The sequence below is a fragment of the Penaeus monodon genome, chromosome 41, assembly GCF_015228065.2.
Source record: "Penaeus monodon isolate SGIC_2016 chromosome 41, NSTDA_Pmon_1, whole genome shotgun sequence".
Taxonomy (NCBI): Eukaryota; Metazoa; Arthropoda; class Malacostraca; order Decapoda; family Penaeidae; genus Penaeus; species Penaeus monodon.
Window position 1 is genome coordinate 28,297,955 of NC_051426.1, and position 20,176 is coordinate 28,318,130.

A 20,176-nucleotide genomic window follows, 5' to 3' on the forward strand; every position below is an offset into this window, starting at 1 on the left:
TTGAAGACGGCACTGTAAATCCCAAAAAATTGGTAAAGATTTTGAAATTCTGAAGATAATTTCCGATACAATAACATGCGTGTTGCAATGACCTGACTTCCGGATCGACTTCTCTCTCATTTTTACGACCCTCGATTTCTTTTTAGGTTTTTACAGATCATATCACAATTCCCGAAGTTGGTTCCTTTCTCTTATACATACACACACAACTTTCCTTTTAGAATTCGAGATGAAAAAAGACTGGACGGATTCGAAGACATGCTAGCGGCCACGCACACTTCCCTCCGCCTGACTACTCTGCCCCGTCCCGTCGTCTGCCTGGCTAGCCTACCTACCCCTGGGGGCTCATGGGCACGTCCCCCCTATGTGACTCCCACGTGAGAGGTCACACCCTGGCTACCTAAGGGGGCTCATTAAATGTCCCCCGTCCTAAATAAGGTGTTTTATTTTATGTGTTCACTAGATTTATATATATACATATATTTCACATGGAGTGCAATATACATATATACGTTGTTGGACCCCAGGGCTCATAGTGTGTCCCTGCGTCCTCCCCCAGCCGAAGGGGGCGAGGGTGCCACTGCAAGGACGGCTGGCGTCACGGACGTCGGGACCTGAAGCAGCAGCTGATGTGGCACGGGCGGACCCTCGGCTCATCCGTGCTCCCGGAGTGTGTTTACAGGGAAGAAGGTCAACTTTTTTATTTGGACATTACAGAGGAGATGATCGCCGCTTTCCGGTGTCTGCACTGCTGCCATAACTGGAAGAAGGAACACTTCAACCCGTTTAAGAGCAAGAGTGTACATGGGGGTTGGGAGGTTTATCTCAACTTCCACATCTGATCATTGAAACAATGGTACCCAAAATGAAAGCATTGATAAAAAAACATCCTGTAAAGATAGGCACCGTCATGTGAGATTTGTATAATATGACCTGAAAATATCAAGTTGGAGTTAAGAACAGGTGGAAGATATGTTCACCAATGAAATTATTCATGTTAATTTGTTACAGATCTTACACTCTGGGTCTGCTGATGTCCTTACAAAACGAACACTGGTTTACATATGTTCCATAACATGAGGTAGAGAAACTGGTAAAACGATAGCAATTTATGACTATTTCTCGACATTCAAAGGAATGACTCTACTGAGCACAAACTCTACCCGTCTGAAATGACTGTTCATCTCATTTCTCATGATATTTTCCAAGAACAAATAAAAGATCCCTGGGTGATTATCATAAATGGATGTCCTCTTACAATGCATTTACACTTGCAACACCTTTACCTTACAAATAGAAAATTGATTTTTTGTGAACTGCAATGACACTTATCAAATAATACACCAAGCCAAAGGGAGGCCTTCCACATTTTCCAACTGCCAGTTCACAAACAGCTCACATACGAGCATGGTTGTGAACACAGGATGGGCTCTTCTGTCATACATTTGTTCCTAAGGTAACCACCTATACCCCGACCAGGGTACCTTGGGGAGCTGGAGATGGGAGTCTCTTTTTGAAAAAAAATTCATTTATATATATAACTAATGGACAGGTAATTTATAGATATGGCCATTTACGTTAAATTTATCATTATTTGCAAGACAGCATGGAAAAAATGGGTATGACTCTTAAATCGACATGTTTTGTGAACAGCACCACCTCCAGCTACCCTGAAGTCCCATGTTAGGCTAATGTCTGGCTCGCCACTACCTTCGAGAAAAAAAAGAGGGTGGAAAAAGGTAAAAAAAAAATAAAAGGAAAACAAAATAAAGCAAGGAATCACGGATTATAGGAAAGGGAACTAAATATATAAAGGAGGAGAATAAAGTCAAAGAAAAAAATAAAGGTAAAAAATATATCTATTCATATTTTAACCATAAACCCCCTACAAGATGACTTCTATAACTGATATTACGGACCAAACATTGGAATCCAAGAAAGCAAGAACAGAAAGAAAAGAAAAGGTGAATAAGAAAGGGGGAACAGCTAAGAAACAAGGAGCTATGCGCAACACCCTGAAAGCAGCGCAGGTAGCGGCGAGCGTCTTCCTTCCACTTACGTCGTTTGGGCGAAATTAGCTTGACTCCGCCGGGCTTGTCGGCGTTGAGCGGCGACGACGAGACGGACGACCTCACGCGCTTGTCGGGCTGCGAGGAGGGCAGGTCGTCCAGCGGCGACGGCCTCTTCAGCCCCCCGGAAGGAGACAGCGCACTCCCCCCCGCCAGGCCCCCGACGACGCCCTTCTTCTCCGCCCCGGCTGGTTTCTTGCCGGCGACGCCCGGGAGCTTGGTGGGCTCGTCCAGAAGCCCGGTGTTGCGGAAGCCCCGCGACTTGTACGTCTTCACCGAGGGCTTCTTGGCCTCGTTGAGCTCCGAGTCGGCGGAGCCCAGCGCGTCCAAGAAGCTGGCCTGCTTCCTCGGGATCTTGGCCAGGCCGTCGGCGCTGTGAGGCTTCACCTTCTCCAGCGTGGCCTTGTCCTCCGACTCCTGCTTCTCCTTGTTCTTCCTCTCCTTCTCTCGCTCCTTTTCCTTCTCTCTGCTTCTCTCCCGTTCTTTCTCTTTATCTCTACTGCTGCTCTTCTTGTCTCTACTGCTGCTGCTGCTTTTACTACGGTCCTTGTCTCTCCTATCTTTATCTTTGTCTTTACTACTGCTACTGCTACTTCTGTGTCTGTCTCTCGAACTCTTTTCCTTCTCCGATTTGCTGCTGCTGCTGCTTTTGGAACTTCTACTTTTCTCTTTCTCCTTTTCTTTCTTTTTATCCTTCTCCGAGTCCTTCGATTTTCTGTCTCGCTCTTTCTCTTTCTCTCGACTGCTTTTCTTTTCCTTGTCTTTGTCTTTCTCTTTGGATTCGCTTTTGCTTTTACTGTCTACAACGTCTTTACTCTCTGAGCTGAGCTGAGCGTCGCTATCGGCGCTCGCTCCGTTCATGTCTTTATTGTCCACTTTCACATCTTTCCCTCCGTCCTTCGCCGTGTCCTCCTCCCCCTCCCCGTTCGCCGTGTCACTGCCCTTCCCTTCGTCCTCCCCGTTCACTCCCTTGGCCTCGTCGGCTTCCTTGCTGGCTGCCTCGCCGCCCGCCTCGCCGCCCGCCTCCTCGGCCGCCGCGGTCGGCTGCGCGGCGGCGGGCGAGGTAGTGCTGGACAGCCCTCCCGTAAAGGTCACGATGGTGTGCACTGTGGGCGTGGTCCCTGACGCGGCGGCGCCCTCTGCGGTGGCGCCCTCGGCACCGTTGGGCTGGACATCATTGGTCTCTGAAGAGGTAGTGGCTGTGCTGCCGGCCCCGGCCTCGTCACCGGCTGGGGCGGAGAGCGAGGTAGTTGTGGTAGCTGTGGGCGCCGCGGCGGGCGTGCTTGAGGTAGCTGAGGCCGCTCCCGCCGAGGCCTTCTCCGCCTCCAGCGCCTTCCGCGCCTGCCGGGCCTTCTCCACCTCCTGCTTGATCACACTCAAGGGCTTGTTGTCGTCGCTGTCGGTGGAGTCCTGGCTCAGGCGCTGCGACGACACCTTGGCCAGCACCTGCGACCCGCTGCGGATCGTGATGCGGATGGGCGTGGTGGGCGCGGGCGTCGTGTCGCTCTCCGTGGAGGCGTTGGACGACTCGTCCTGGCAGTCGAGGGAGGAGCTGGCGTCGCCGCCCTCGCCCAGCGACGACTCCCTGGAGCCGGTCTGGGGCGTCTGCGAGGGCCCCGACTCGCCCTTGTCCTCGTCCTCGGGGTCGGGCGAGGTCAGGTCGACCATGGCCACATCCTCCTGCTGGAAGGGCGCCGCGTCCGCGCTGCCAGCTCTCTCGTCGTCGTCGTCCCCGGCGCAGGCGCTGCCGAGCCCCACGCCGGCCGCGGTGCCGTCCCCCTGCCGCACCACCTCCATCCACTTGTGCACCAACTGCTTGGCCGTGTTTTGTACATCTGCCCAAGACAAACGGAACGCATTTAGAGCCGAGGATTAAGCGAGCACCACAGAAAGGCCAAAACAAAAACCCAGATCATCAGCTTTAAAACGCGCGCGACTCTCACCTTCGCTAGGGCACTCCCTAGACAGCTCCTTGACCAGCTTGGGCGTGGTGGTCCTCTTGAGCCTCGTGACCGTCATCGGCGAGGTGTCGAGCAGCGTCAGCACCTGCCCAGCCAGCGGCCAATTCCTCGAGCCGACCGCCTCCTGCAGCCACGCGCCCACCAGCTCCCAGCCGCCTTCCTCGTAGAACCTGAAAAGGAGCCAACGACAAACCGACTTTCAGCCGTGGTTCAGCCATCGGGACACGCCCTTCTTATCGTGCACACACACACACACACACACACACACACACACACACACACACACACACACACACACACACACACACACACACACACACACTCTCTCTCTCTCTCTCTCTCTCTCTCTCTCTCTCTCTCTCTCTCTCTCTCTCATGAAGGTCATTCATAGTGATTGTTCATTCAAAAAGGTAACTCATATTTTTACAAATACAAGATAAACATAAATACAAGCACGAAGATGTATAGGCACAGTAATACATGCGTGTGTACGTGCATAAACGCGTGTACGTGTGCGAGTAGTTGAGGCATGGACAAAAAAGGACGAACACTAACTAGCACGAAGTGTAGGCCTAACCGAAGCTTTTCAAATCACATCCTCATCAAAATTAACAGATTACACATGCTCCACATACGAGCTGAGTGGCTGCCCACCGCGATCATTCGCATAATGAACACTCCCCGTGACCTTGTGCATATTTCCTTTCCTCGCAAGCGTGTGGAATCCTCTTTTTTTTTAACATTCTACGTCGAAACATTCTCGCTTAAGACTCCAGGTGGCGCGCTTCACCCACGCGCCCTGTGGACGTCTGCTCAGTGATATCTGACATCGATGTTAATAACGCTTTGTCACACCTGCAATTCGTTACGTAGTGTAACGAATTACGCTGTTGGGGGTCACTTGCTATCGGTCTTTTATATCTAACTAAATCTGCTGTCTCTCTAACCAGATGCAAAGGCGAGTGTGACGCTGGTGGCCAAATACCATCTGCCTCGAAGATGATGCTTTGCGGTAATATCAGGGAGAAGGAACATTTGTATCGTTGCCTTTCCTTTGATGTTATCTTTTTCTTCTATTTCTAAAGTGGCAGTTGAGTAAAAAATAATAGAATTAGAAAACCGCGCATAGCAATTCCAAAATACCCACTGTCACAGCAACCAAGATTTCACAACTCGCTCTCAGTGATGTTACTTTTGCACAAAGGTCAATAATCACGTGTGGTGAAGCTATTCATTACCATTTTTACTTTTCCACATCTGCTACGAGTGATATTCATGCTAATGTAATTGCGTGCGTATGTATTCGTAGGCGAACTCTCGTCATCATTTGCCAGTCTATATAAACAAACACAAAGGATTACTAGGCTACTTCCACACACCGCAAAATATATCCACCTAATTATCTATCTATCTATCCATCACTATCCATCTGTCTATCCATCTTTCTATCTATTTATCCACCCATTCCTCTCCCTACACAGAACAACTGCATACTTATAAAAGCATATTCAGTAAATTCAAACATATCGGAAAATAGCTCTTAAAAAAGACTTCTACCAGGGTAAACCTACATAAACCCACACTCTCTGAGAACACCTGTGAAACACATGCGCAGAGATAACGAGTGTGCAATAGGCAGGTGGAGCATTCAGTATATTTTTACCAACTAATACAAGTTCCATGAAGTTCAAATGACCAAAGTGTATCGACATGGACACACTCCCATGCACAAGAAACCTACTGCAAACTGTACGAAAGGTGTATTTAGGCCTATACCGAGGTGGCAAACGACTACGTTTGTGTGTGTTATGAGTGAGTAAGTGAGTGAGTGAATGTGTGTGTGAGGGGGGGGGGGACACGTGTGTGTGTGTGTGTGTGTGTGTGTGTGTGTGTGTGTGTGTGTGTGTGTGTGTGTGTGTGTGTGTGTGTGTGTGTGTGTGTGTGTATGTGTGTGTGTGTGCGCGCGCGCGTACGTGCGTGTGCGTGTGTGTGTGCACCTATCTGCACATTACAACAATACCTATATGCTGATCTGTATGAGTTGGCCAGTGATTACGAGTATTTTTCATGTACTTAATACCCATGCATGTATGTGTACGTACATGTATTTAAACACAATTATCCATTGTTTTAAGCATCATGCCCCATGTGCACAAGAATTAGACACAGCAACACAATGCAAAACAAACAGCTACGTCTCCCAAGGCACGTGCAACTTTCCCATAAAGGCTGGCAACAAGATGCGATCCACGAATTCGAAAACAAAACCTTCCACCCAAACAGAGTTCTTTCAACAACAACCACTGCCGAAGATCAGACACAGAAAGGACAACGCCCTCACCATTCCGACCCGGAGACAGAGAGAAAGATCAACCACCTACAGAAAAGCGACTTGGGAGATGTACAGCGCATGGTTTAAAGGGGGCGTCCCAACGGGCCTGGATGCGTGGCCTTCGAATGGACGACGAAAAGGTAAAATTCTCCCCTTGCTTTTCAAAGTTATTTACTTGAAGCCTCGCAAGGTGGTTGACGTGAAGTGTCGAATTACATATATGTATTATATTTCCACCAAGGCAATTCACTTATCCTGGAAGATGAAAACAACATTCGAAGTCAGGCACTTAATTTCTCCCCAAGGAAAGAAAACGAAATATCCCGGAGGGGGAACTTAACCAAAACAATGATGACGAGAGCGAGCAAGAGAATCCGCAAGAAAAAACAACAGATGGACGAGAATGAAAGATAATATAGAAAAGACCGATAATTCGAACCTAATTTTGTTTGGCCTTATATCAATCTCTTTTTAAATGGACGGCAATCGTTATATTAATAACCTTTATTTTCTCTTCCATCGTTCTAATGCCTCCCTCCTCTCGCTTTAATCAGCCCAGCTCCAGAAGTCGATGGCCCATAGCCTCGTCGCGTGACCATGGCGCTCATCAAAAGTATCTATCGCGTGTACCTTCAGTGCTAAACAGAAGGTCGTACTCGATCAAGGGCATCAAAAAACAATGCTACTACTTGCTATCGCCTGCTACTATTGCTACCGCCACCAACGACTACCACTACCGCCACGTCTACCACCTCAACCATCCCTATACACCTACTTATCCTAAAAAAAAAAGCCTAATCGACGAAAAATCGAAGATTGCTAAGCAAAGGAGAGAGCATGTGTGTGTGTGTGTGTGTGTGTGTGTGTGTGTGTGTGTGTGTGTGTGTGTGTGTGTGTGTGTGTGTGTGTGTGTGTGTGTGTGTGTGTGTGTGTGTGTGTGCGTGTGTGTGTGTGTGTGTGCGTGTGCGTGTGCGTGTGCGTGTGCGTGTCTGTAAGGGTAAGATCGGGGTGGCCAAAGGCGCATACTCACGCGTCCAGAAAGGGGATGTCCGTTGCTTGCAAGATGTTCAGGTAGATGCATTTGCTCACCAGCTTCTTGGAGTACTTAGCCATCAACCTGGAAGAGGGCGGACGCTGGCGTTAGTCATCGTGGAGAATTTTGAAAGGGGAGACGGATTAGGAAAGGAGAGGGAGGAGAAGGAAGAGGAAGGACGATGAGGAGGAGGAGGAGGAGGAGGAGGAGGAGGAGGAGGAGGAGGAAATGAGGAGGAGGAGGAGGAAATGAGGAGGAGGAGGAGGAAAGGAGAGGGAAGAGAAGTGGAAGACGAGAACGAAGCAAGGGGGGGGGGAAAGGATGGGGGAGCGATGAAAAAAAGTAGAGTTAGGACGGAAAAGAGGATAAAGGGGGTTAAGAAATGGTGAAAGAGAGGGAAAAGGGAAGGGGAGGGGGGGGGGAGAAGCGGTATGAAGGGAGCGAGAGAGGGAGATAAAGAGAGAAAAGAAAAAAGAATGAGAGAGAACGAAAACAAAATATATATAAAATAAACCTGAACAGTGGATCTGCCCCAAGTGTTCAGACAATAAAACGGGATGCTACGTATCAAACTATCGGTTATGTCGAGGAAGCGCCAATCACACGGGCACGGAACAACTGCACCAAGAAAAGAAAAGAAAAGAAAAACACGCAGAGATCTACATTAAGTTAATGCGAAACTCGGAAAACATATGAAGTCGATAGGACAAAAAATGCCGCACTATTCAGGGCAGATACAAAGTGTCGCAAATGTGTAGGCTGCACCTGGCCTGTTAGGGGAAAGGGACGTGGGGTGGGGTGGGGTGGGGTGGGGTGGGGTGGGGTGGGGTGGGGGTGGGGGAAGGGGTTGAGGTAGGAGTAGGGGTAGGAGTAGAGGTTGAGGTAGGAGTTGGGGTAAGGGTAGAGGTAGAGGAAGAGGTAGAGGGAGAGGTAGGGGTAAGGGCAAGGGTAGGGGTAGATGTAGAGGTAGGGTAGATGTAGAGGTAGGGGTAGGGGTAGATAGGAGTGGGGGGTCAAAGCGGGCGGCAGAAGGGAAGGGAGGGGAGGGGTGAGGATAAAGGTGGAGGAAGAGGAGGAAGGAGGAGGCAGTGGATAAAAAAGATGAGAGGGAAGAGGAGGACGGAGCGGCAGAGGGAGGGAGGAGAGATAAAGAGGAGGTAGAGGCAGACTGGAGGACAATATGAGAAGGGGTGGGAGTAAGCACAGGAAGAGAATTAAGAATAGAGAGGAGAAAGATAGAAGAAACTAGTACAAGGAGCAGGGAGTGAAGGAAGAACAGAAGGAAAGAGAAAGAGGAGGAAGAGAGAGAGAGAGAGAGAGAGAGAGGAGAGAGAGGAGAGAGAGAGAGAGGAAGATGGAAAGAGAGAGAGAGGAAGAGAGAGAGAGAGAGAGAGGAAGAGAGAAAGAGAGAGAGAGAGAAGAGAGAGAGAGAGAGAGAGAGAGAGAGAGAGAGAGAGAAGCGAAAAGAAAGATGACGAAGACGACGAAAAACATGGCACAATCCACAAAGGAGTGCACACAATACATGTCCAAACTCTGCCGTGACCACAAACCTATATATCACAGAGTGAACAAAGTACAACGTATACATCTATATATAATATTTACTGATTTAATCGATTCTACATTGGCGGTGCACAAAGGCTCTGGACCTGCAATGATTGCTACACCCTTGCACGCACAGGCACCGGCAAAGACACTTTCACTCCTTCACACTCAAGCGGAAAACAAACACAATGCTACACACAAACAAATACATACATACATACACAGATAGAGAGATAGGCAGACTCACACGCGCGCTAGCAAGCACGAAAACACTCACACTCACACTCACACTCACACACACACACACACTTGCTCTTATCCTCCCCCCCTTCCCACTCTGCGTCTCCCACGTACACACAAAGCGAGTGTCCATGTACAAACGGCGGCCATGATGCAGTAACTTGCAGCTCGCACAAGCGACCCGCTTACACAACCCTCCAGGACCAAAGCCTATTACACGAACCATGGGATCCATGAACCATTCATTGCATAATCATCGACCAGCGCGATAGACCTCGCATGCCCCCTTTCCCTATCCCATCCCCCTTTCCCTTACCCCCTCCCCCACCCCCACCCGAACCATTCCTCCTCCTCGAAGCCGCGTCCACAAATCCACGCCCCCCAAAAAAAAAAAAAAATAAAAAAAAAATAATAATGAAAATAAATGAATAAATAGTAAATAAAAAAAATAACAAAAAAAAAAAAAATAATAATAAATAAATAAATAAACGTGGAGCTGCAAAAACATTCTCCATTACTGCCGGCCGACTTCCCCGGAACAGCCACCGGTTACACGGCTGAGGGGCGCCCTCCCTCCCTCCCTCCCCGCGCCCGTGCACTGAGGTTGACGCCCTTGCCTCGCCGCGGACGTCGGCCACTTAGCACTTGCTGCAGTTTAGTTCTCTCTCTCTCTCTCTCTCTCTCTCTCTCTCTCTCTCTCTCTCTCTCTCTCTCTCTCTCTCTCTCTCTCTCTCTCTCTCTCTCCCTCTCTCTCTCCTTCTTTTTCCCTTTCTCCCCTTTTATTGATATCTTGATTTCGTCTTTCTCTCTTCTTTTCTTTTTTTCTCTCTTACTCACTCACTCACTCTAATTCTCTCTTTCTCTTTCTCATTATCTCTCTCTCTCTCTCTCTCTCTCTCTCTCTCTCTCTCTCTCTCTCTCTCTCTCCATCCTTTTGAGATAAGACGGTTTCCTGGTATTGGTCCCGTTTGCTTACAAGTTCTATTTTCGTACAAGTGTACATAGGGAGAAAGGCAGGGCGAGGAGAGGGAGGGAGGGAGGGAGGGAGGGAGGGAGGGAGAGGGAGAGAGAGAGAGAGAGAGAGGGAGGGAGAGAGGGAGAGGGGGAGGGAGGGAGGGAGGGAGGGAGGGAGGGAGAGGGAGAGGGAGAGGGAGAGGGAGAGAGAGAGAGAGAGAGAGAGAGAGAGAGAGAGAGAGAGAGAGAGAGAGAGATCAAGTGATACAATTAATGTAACTATGTGATCTTTTGATCATATAAACAACCGCACGCGCACAGACACATACACACGCACACACATTCCTTTTAATTACCACATGGCTTTATATAGACACAGATCAGCGATCCTTCCTTCCTTCCTTCCATCCCTCTTTTCACCCCTATTCCTTCAACTAAAATGACGAAACATTAAAAAAAAAAAGTATATTTTTTCAGCTAAACTAACGCCTTTAACCCCCCCCCCCCCACACACACACAAACAAACAAACATTCTTCCCCTCGGCTCTCAAATCCATCCCCGACTGTGGATTATGAGGATTCTATATTCCTCCGCCGCCGACTACGTCACTATTTTCCTTGGTTGACGGTAATTCTAACGGTTTCAGGTCTTGATTCACAAGCCAACAAGAGGGGTCCGTTTCTGCAACTTCATCTCAGCAAATGCAAGCCGCGCATATTATTGCTCTGGAACGAACTTTTACACAGCTTGTTCTCCATATTTACACACACACACACACACACACACACACACACACACACACACACACACACACACACACACACACACACACACACACACACACACACACACACACACACACAGCACGTCACCCCCCCCCCCCACGTTAGCACATCTGGGACAGCGTTGACATCTTTTCCCCACAACGGGTGCCACCTCGACGTCGCTACACCCGGCTTCAAATGGGTCTTACTGAAGCACATCACGTAGCATGATCTGACATGAGGGCACATTCCTTTGCACCTACGATGTCAGTGTGCGTGACACTTCTAACCTGGCTTTACCATGCTTGATGTGCTTCTTAGTCTAGCTATTTAAGGCCGACCTTAAGGACAGTTCACCAGGTAGAAAGATTAATTAACAAACTGACTATTTATGTAAAAAAAACATCATCAAAAGCATCATAATGATAACTGCCTTAATAACATCGAACAGAACGACAAGAGACTAAATGTATTTGACCAACACGAGTGATGGTTCTATCCAGTAAGTAATTATCCTATCCACTTTCTCTCGGTCATCCAGCTCTCCACTGTACCTGAATGCCGGCCGCTGTTGCGTCACCAAACCATGGGACGCCCTTAGAACACTATTCATTACAGGATGCACTGAAGGATAAAGTATAACCATAATTGTTTATTTTTCTAATCGCTAATCTCTACCGGTGTCTTTATCTATACATCTATACGTTATGCATGCCATAATTTATTTATTTTGTTCTATTCACCAAATTCTACCTATCTATCTATCTATACATTATACATGCACAATACCCCTTTCTTATCCCCCCTCTCATTATCACTCCCAAACATCTCTCCTCTTTTCGTGTCTGTCTCTACCAGAAATGCGACCTTCCAATTAACCACGGTGTTACCTCTCCCTCCGGAAACACACACACACATACACACACACACACACACACACACACACACTACAATCCTAATTTCCACATAAAATCGAACTCTAGTAACTTTAGCCCCCTCCGTTACCCTGCCCCTTGCCGTCCCTACCAGTCCCCCTCCTTTTCGCCAATACATCGCCCGCTGTTGCGTTATACGGGACGCCCTTAGAATAATAGCCACTACAGTATGCATTCAGATAAGTATACGTCCAATCGACTCGACAACGCTTCTACCCTCACCCCCGTGGCTCACAAAATGAATCAATTCCCTCACGTAAACAGGTTTGCCTATATCCGCGTTGTGTACCCTGGATCGTCAACCAACAATGATACGCATACCTGATTCAACTTCTGAGGCGAGACGGAACTACAAGGTGCACTTCCCGAATTTCTACAGGGGAGAGGGGGGGAGGGAGGGAGGGAGGGAAGAAAGGATGAAGAGAGAGAGAGAGAGAGAGAGAGAGAGAGAGAGAGAGCAGAGAGAGAGAGAGAGAGAGAGAGCGGAGAGAGAGAGAGAGTGAGATAGAGAGCGGAGAGGAAGAGAGAGAAGAGAGAGAGAGAGAGAGACGAGAGGAGAGGAGAGAGGAGAGAGAGAGAGAGAGAGAGAGAGAGAAGAAGAGAGAAGGAGAGAGAGAGAGAGAGGAGAGAGGGGAGAGGAGAGAGGAAGAGAGAGGAGAGGAGAGGAGAGGAGAGGAGAGAGGAAGAGAGAGGAGAGGAGAGAGGAAGAGAAGAGGGAGAGAGAGAGAAACGAAGAGAGAGGAGAGGAGAGAGAGAGGAGGAGAGAGAAGAGAGAGAGGAAGAGAGAGAGAGAGGAAGAGAGAGAGAGAGGAAGAGAGAGAGAGAGGAAGAGGAAAGAGGAGGGGAAGAAGAGAGAGAGAGGGAAGAGAGGGGGGAGGAGAGAGAGGAAGAGAGAGAGAGAGAGAGAGGGAGAGAGGAGAGGAAGGGAGAGAGGAGAGGGAGGGAGAGAGAGAGAGAGAGAGAGAGAGAGAGAGAGAGAGAGGAGAGAGAGGAGAGAGAGGAGAGAGAGAGAGGGAGATTGTGAAGAAGTGAGGAACAAATGGGGAGAGGGAGAGTATGGACGGCGAGTGAGTTGGTGAGTGAGAGAGAGAGACTACGCACATGTCCTTCTCATACGGATATGCAAATAGAGACTCACTCTCATACGGATATGCAAATAGAGACTCACACACACACACACACTCTCTCTCTCTCTCTCTCTCTCTCTCTCTCTCTCTCTCTCTCTCTCTCTCTCTCTCTCTCTCTCTCACACACACACACACACACACACACACACACACACACACACACACACACACACACACACACACACACACACACACACACAAACTGCACGGGCATAGGACCCTCCCATCACCATAAATAATGTATCTCCTATGCGTCTGACGACCCCGTAACCGTGTCGCTCTGAATGCTAACCAATGCCTTCTCAGGGAACAGGGAGAGCACCGGATAGCTGAGCACCGGATGCAGTGCTAACAAGAGCCTATGGCAGGGAGAGGCAGAGAGCGAGAGGGAGTTGCAGGAAGTGGGAGGGAGACGGGGAGGGAAGAAAGGGGGGAAGAGGAACGGTGGGAGGGAGGGAGGAGGGGAGAGGGAGGGAGGGAGAAGGGGAGAGGGAGAGGATGAGGGAGGGAGGAGGGGAGGGAGGAGGGGAGAGGGAGGGAGGGAGGGAGGGAGAGAGGGAGGGAGGAGGGGAGAGGGAGGGTGGAAGAGGAAGAGGAAGAGGGAAAAAGAGGCAGAGGACCGAAGTGGGATTAAGGAGAGGAAGAAAGAGAGGGAAAGGAACGAAGTAGGATGAATGAGAGAGACAAAGAGAACGTAAGGAGAAGGAAAAGAATAAAAAAAAGCGATAGTTGTCGGAGAAGCAATGGAGTGCTTGGGTGGAAGACGCTGATGTTGGGACAGCCCAGGGGTGGTAGGCGAAGAGGGACGACGGAAAGGGGTAGTGAAAGGGAGAGGAAAAGGGAAGTGAAATAAGAGAGAATGCAATCCTCTGCAAAAAAGCGTTTCTATTTACCCTAACTTGACTATCAATACCATAACTTACTTTCTCCAGTGCACGCGCGCACACACACACACACACACACACACACACACACACACACACTGACATCTATCCACATTATGCTATATAGATAAATGTTCAGGTTCACCTCTGAACTGTGAGTCACTCAAGATTTCTTTCTCGTAATCAACTCTTGCTCTGCACATGGAAATAATCCTCTTATAACGACCACGCAATTTTCAGGAGAATTTCATGACTGTCACCTGAGCGCACTTTCAGTTAACAGAAGAGTGATCAGCTGAGTGTCTATGCATCGTCCTGCCCCGTCGCTTTTCAACAATCTCAACATCTGTTTACAATCAATTTACTAATGGGGGGAGGGGGGAGGAATTTCTGAAATTCCAAAATCGAAAAGGTTTCAACATCCATCGATCGTTAACATACATCTAGCAAAGATATATATATATATATATATATATATATATATATATATATATAAAACAACATACCAATTTAACAGTAATCACTACAAGAAATCCATTCGAATCTCAGCATTACGAAATTAATCCGATTAATCTTTTCTATTCTAATATTTCGAATCAGCACTTGGGAGAGATATGGCCTTGCGGGTTCCGGCAAAAAAAAAAAAAAAAATGGGCATAGATAGGCCTATATCGTTTTCAGTATTTTCGGTAGATACTCGCGCGTGACGAGGTAACCAAAAAATCTTTTTGCTATCGGTAACAGCCTAATTCTAAATAGCCTATGTCAATTTAATAATAATAATAAGAAGAAGAAGAGAAAAGCAAGAGGAAAAAAAGAAGCAGGCGAGGAAGAATAATTAACCTAGAAGACGAACACGAAGATGGGAAAATAGCAGACTATAATTCGGTCTTCCCTTGCCTTTCTACACAAAGAATTATATTACGTTCTTGGTGTGGGGGGGGAGAGGGAGAGGGAGAGGGAGAGGGAGGAAGGTTAGGGAGGGAGAGAGGGAGGAAGGGATGGAGGGAGGAAAAGAGGGAGGGAGGGAGGGGGGAAGAGAGAGAGAGAGAGAGAGAGAGAGAGAGAGAGAGAGAGAGAGAGAGAGAGAGAGAGAGAGAGAGAGAGAGAGAAACAAGATTAATTGACCGGTGAGTCATACGTAGACAAGTGCGGCCTTGTTCCTTTTGGGGGCCCAGCCACTCTTCTAGAAAATTCTAAATGAGTTTTTTCAATCAGATTTAAATCACCCGCGCTGACGCAAAACCTTCGAGAAACTTCGAGAGAGAGAGAGAGAGAGAGAGAGAGAGAGAGAGGGAGAGAGAGAGAGAGAGAGAGAGAGAGAGAGAGAGAGAGAGAGAGAGAGAGAGAGAGAGAGAGAGAGAGAGAGAGAATCTATCACTTTCTAGAGGTATAAACACACGAACAGATACACATACGTTTTTATCATCCACTCGGAATCCGTAAAAAAAAAAAAAAAAAAAAAAAAAAAGGAGCAACTGGCACCCCAGGCTAGACCCCCCCAAAAGGAGCACGACCGCACTTGTTTACGTACGACTCACGACCCTACTGCCGCCACTCGGCATGCCACCCACCAGCCAGGACGCCGATAGGGACTGATACGTTATCTGACACCGAATCGACCCCCCCCCTCCCCCCCCCCTTCCGGTGATAAACGCAGTAGACGTCGATACGGAATTACCAATCGAACCAATCGCGTTTACCCCGCAGCGCCGCGGTCCAATCTCTCCCAGGTCAATTAATTTGAGAAAACTTATTTCAAAAGCAAATGCGCGGGGGGGGGGGGGGTGATGACGAGGCACAGCTCAAAACGTTGTTGCCTTTAGAAGAAATGGCTGTTTTTCACGGATCGGACTACTCTGTTTTTATTCTAATCTTTAAAAATCTTTATTTATATCTATTATTATTATTATTATTATTATTATTATTATTATTATTATTATCATTATCATCATCAGTATTATTTCTTTTTCAGTTCTCTGTTTCTTTCTTATTTTCGGTTAATCTCACACACGCACAAATACGCATACATACATACATACATACACACACACATACACACACACACATATATATTCCCTCAAGCACCAGATTTCCATCAACTTGGAGGCGTTGGAAAAAATTCTGGAAGAGTCTGAAAAGCAGATTTAAATCACCCGCGCTGACGCCAAAGCTTCGAGTAACTTTTCATCATTCATTATAAACTTCCGCCATTTCTATTCTCTAACATTTCTCGTATTTACAACAATCGTAAAAGGAACTTGATACTACCATATGGCCCATATGGAAGGAGAAACTTACTTGGGGATAAAAGATGAACATCAATATGAGAACATGAATGATCTATGATCTATGTTCTCTCTCTCTCTCTCTCTCTCTCTCTCCCTCTGTCTCTCTCTCTCTCCCTCTCTCTCTCTCTCTCTCTCTCTCTCTCTCTCTCTCTCTCTCTCTCTCTCTCCCTCCCTCACACACACCTCTTCCCTCGATCCACCCTCTGCCACCGCACTCCCGCGGCCGCATTGGAGATCCTTCATTGACGACGCAGGAGAAAACACTCATGTCCCGAGTGATGTTCCTGCGACACGAACGAATCCCTTTTTCTCTCCAATTTCTTTTTTCAGCAATAATAATAATAATAATAATAATAATAATAATAATAATAATAATAATAAAATCCTTTATATATTTATTTTCTTCTCTAATAGTTAGGGTGAACTTTCTTCAATTTTTCTCACACACACACAAATAACAACAATAATAATAATAATAATAATAATGATAGAAATAATAATAATAATAATAATAATAATAATAATAATAATAATAATAACAATAATAACAACAACAATTTTTTTTCCTCCTCCTCCAAGACAATGACCATAATCGCAAAAAAATTTCGCTTTCCTCCTCCGCCCTCTTTACCCGCTCTTCCGCAAGCGCATAAAACGAAACTGCCGAACACGGTTTCGATCTTGCATCCGGGTTCCTTGAAACTGAAAGATCGAAGGAAGAAGAAGAATGGGCGATGACAGTGATAAATACGCCGCAGAAGAAAAAACATATGATGAAAATCGACAGAAAATACGACAGAAGGAAGGAAAAACGGGTAATGAGAGTACAAGAAATACGAAAAGAAGAAAAAATGAAGACTGTAATAATGCGACAAAAGGACGAAAAAAAGGTGAAGACAGAAGGAAAAGTACAAAGTTATAAAAAAAAAGAGGGCAGAAGTACACTGAAAATAAGAGAGAGAGAGAGAGAGAGAGAGGGAAAAAAAAAAACAGGAGAAAAAAGACAGAACACAAAATACGTAAAAAGTCAAAACATGGATGAAAAGATAAAGAAAAGTAAACATATACATCCACATACTGACAATGTGTGTGTGTGTGTGTGTGTGTGTGTGTGTGTGTGTGTGTGTGTGTGTGTGTGTGTGTGTGTGGGTGGTGTGATTGTTAATTAATATATAATGATATAGATATATATATAGTATAGATATAATAATATCATATATTAATAAATATAGTATACAATATATATAAATATATATACATATATATATATACATAATATATACATATATATAATATATATATATATAATATAATATAATATATATAATATATATATAATATAATATATATAATATATAATATTATATATATATATATAATATATAATATATATATATATATTAATATATATAATATATATAATATAATATATATATATATATATATATATATATATAATATATATAATATATGATATATAATATACATATATATATATATATATATATATATATATATAATATATATATATATATATATATATCACACACACACAGAAGAGGTGAACAAACACGAGGCGGCACTCACCCTTTGACCCGCGGCACATCGTCCAGGCCTTTGATCCCGCCTCGCAGATTAAGCAGGATGCTAAGACATTTCAGCAGCTGCAGAGGGTCGATCTTGGGCTGCAAGGAAGAAAGGCACGTCGTTAGTCCTCCTCCTTGGCATTTCCTTTTTTTTTTCCTCTGTATTTTTTCCTTTATTTCATTCGCTCTTGTGGTTCACGTTATCTGTAATCTACTTGGCTATTCTCGTTCGCCTAACTGCCTCTCGCTAAGTGGCACGACCGATGGCTCGTTTCATTTGTATGGAGGCTGGATAGGAAGCTGATATGGCATACATACATACATACATACATACATACATGTATGTACGTATATACATACACACATTATATGGGTGATGCAGTATGATGATGATAACAATGAAAAACTCGTTTCCCGAATAGTTTATTGCACATCTTAAACAGGGAAAAATTCACCCAACATACAGACATTCATACATACATACACACACAAATCTCCATTTAAAAAAACCTTTGTAATGTTAGTATAAAAAATGCGAAACATCATTATCATGGTTTAGCACTCAATTCACTTCTTGTATGGTAAAGTACACATTCAAAAGCTCCTTGAACACAACAATTCGAGTAGTTCTCTTTCGTTCACTTAAAATGCATTTTCGGGGGATTCGGAAAAGGAAAAAAATATAAAAAATGACGAACCAATAAACAGAAAACGAGGTTTCCTCTACCAATTTAGCCTTTGGTTATCCGTATTATATACATATATACATACATGTGTGTGTGTGTGTGTGTGTGTATGCATATATATATGTATGTATATGTATATGTATACGTATATGTGTGTGTATGTATATATATATATATATATATATATATATATATATATATATATATATATATATATATATATATATATATATATATACATACATATATATATATATATATATATATATATATATATATATATATATATATATATATATATATATGTATGTATGTATGCACACGTGCGCCCCCCCCCCCCCACACACACACACGTTAAAAAAATGGATTGTTCAAGTCTCCAAACAAACAGAAGAGCAGCAACAGCAGCAAATAATAATAATAATAATAATAATAATAATAATAATAATAATAATAATAATAATAATAACAACAACAACGAACCCTTAAAATCGCAACACAAACAAGTACAACCTGCAACTACACAACTGACACCAGAACAGTAATCCTGTGAAGCGACCCCCGGGGCAGGTAAACAACCAGCATGACTGAACCTTCAAGGAACAATTAGGGTGGAGAGAGGGAGAGAGAGGGAGGGAGGGAGGGAGGGAGGGATGGGTGGATGGATGGAGGGAGAGAGAGAAAGGAGAGAGGGAGGGAGGGAGGGAGAGAGAGAGAGAGAGAGGAGAGAAGAGAGAGGAGGAAGAGAGGAAGAGAGAGAGAGGAGGAAGAGAGAGAGAGAAGAGAGGAGAGAAGAGAGGAGAGGTGAGGAGAGAGAGAGGAGAGGGAGAGAGGGAAAGAGAGAAGGGAAAGGAGAAGAGGAGAGGGAGAGGAGAGAGGAGAGGGAGAGGAGAGAGAGGGAGAGGAGAGAGGAGATAGAGGAGAGGGAGAAGGAGAGGGAGAGGGAGAGGGAGAGAGAGGAGAGGGAGAGGGAGAGGGAGAGGGAGAGAGAGGAGAAGAGAGGAGAGCGATACTTTTCTCTCCGAGAGGATCGTCAAACAAATGCTGTGTGTGTGTAGTGTTGGTACTTGGGCATTCCATTAGGCAGATGAATACTCTGTAACTGCAAGTGTAAAAAAGACGAAGGCATACGGATAGGATATGAGAGGATGCAACTGGCGACGACAGAACAAGCTTGACACGTATATATCTGGGTATCGTGTGTGTGTGTGTGTGTGTGTGTGTGTGTGTGTGTGTGTGTGTGTGTGTGTGTGTGTGTGTGTGTGTGGTGTGTGTGTTTTATACAGATACACACATCCGAGTCCACAAAAAAGCACACGTTCATACATCGACACGAAAAGCACAGCCAGTGATCGTGTAAACACACACAAACATATACGAGTATGTATGTGAATGTATGCGTGCGCGCGCGCACACACACACACACACACACACACACACACACACACACACACACACACACACACACACACACACACACACACACACACACACACACACACACACTTAACATAGACAGTGTACATTATACAGCACGGAAACCCATGAAAATCATTACTTTCGATATATCGCAGATGCCAAGGCCAAGCAAAAGTGCGAGATAAATCAGCATAACAAAACAAGGTCTTGCTAAATATATAACGATCAATGACATCCAATTCCAGGCATGATGTCCGTCCGCAGAGAGGGCAACGCGCAGCATTTATAGTCTACAGCCTTTGGCAAAGAAAGAGTGTGCTCCCAAATCATAACGAATTCTCGAAAG

At 45.7% G+C, this 20,176-nt stretch overlaps 1 protein-coding gene across 1 annotated transcript in view; it reads right to left on the reverse strand.

The window, feature by feature from the left end:
• Positions 1-686: 686 nt before the first annotated feature.
• Positions 687-20,176, reverse strand: part of LOC119598239 (dentin sialophosphoprotein-like) — a 29,285-nt gene continuing 9,795 nt past the window's right edge. Inside the window, exons 2-5 of the mRNA XM_037947886.1 lie at positions 17,727-17,824; positions 7,393-7,479; positions 4,013-4,200; positions 687-3,904 (exon numbers count right to left, since the gene is read on the reverse strand). Of these exons, the coding sequence (XP_037803814.1) occupies positions 1,860-3,904; positions 4,013-4,200; positions 7,393-7,479; positions 17,727-17,824 (2,418 nt within the window). The 3' untranslated portion in view covers positions 687-1,859. The remainder of the gene's footprint in view (positions 3,905-4,012; positions 4,201-7,392; positions 7,480-17,726; positions 17,825-20,176) is intronic.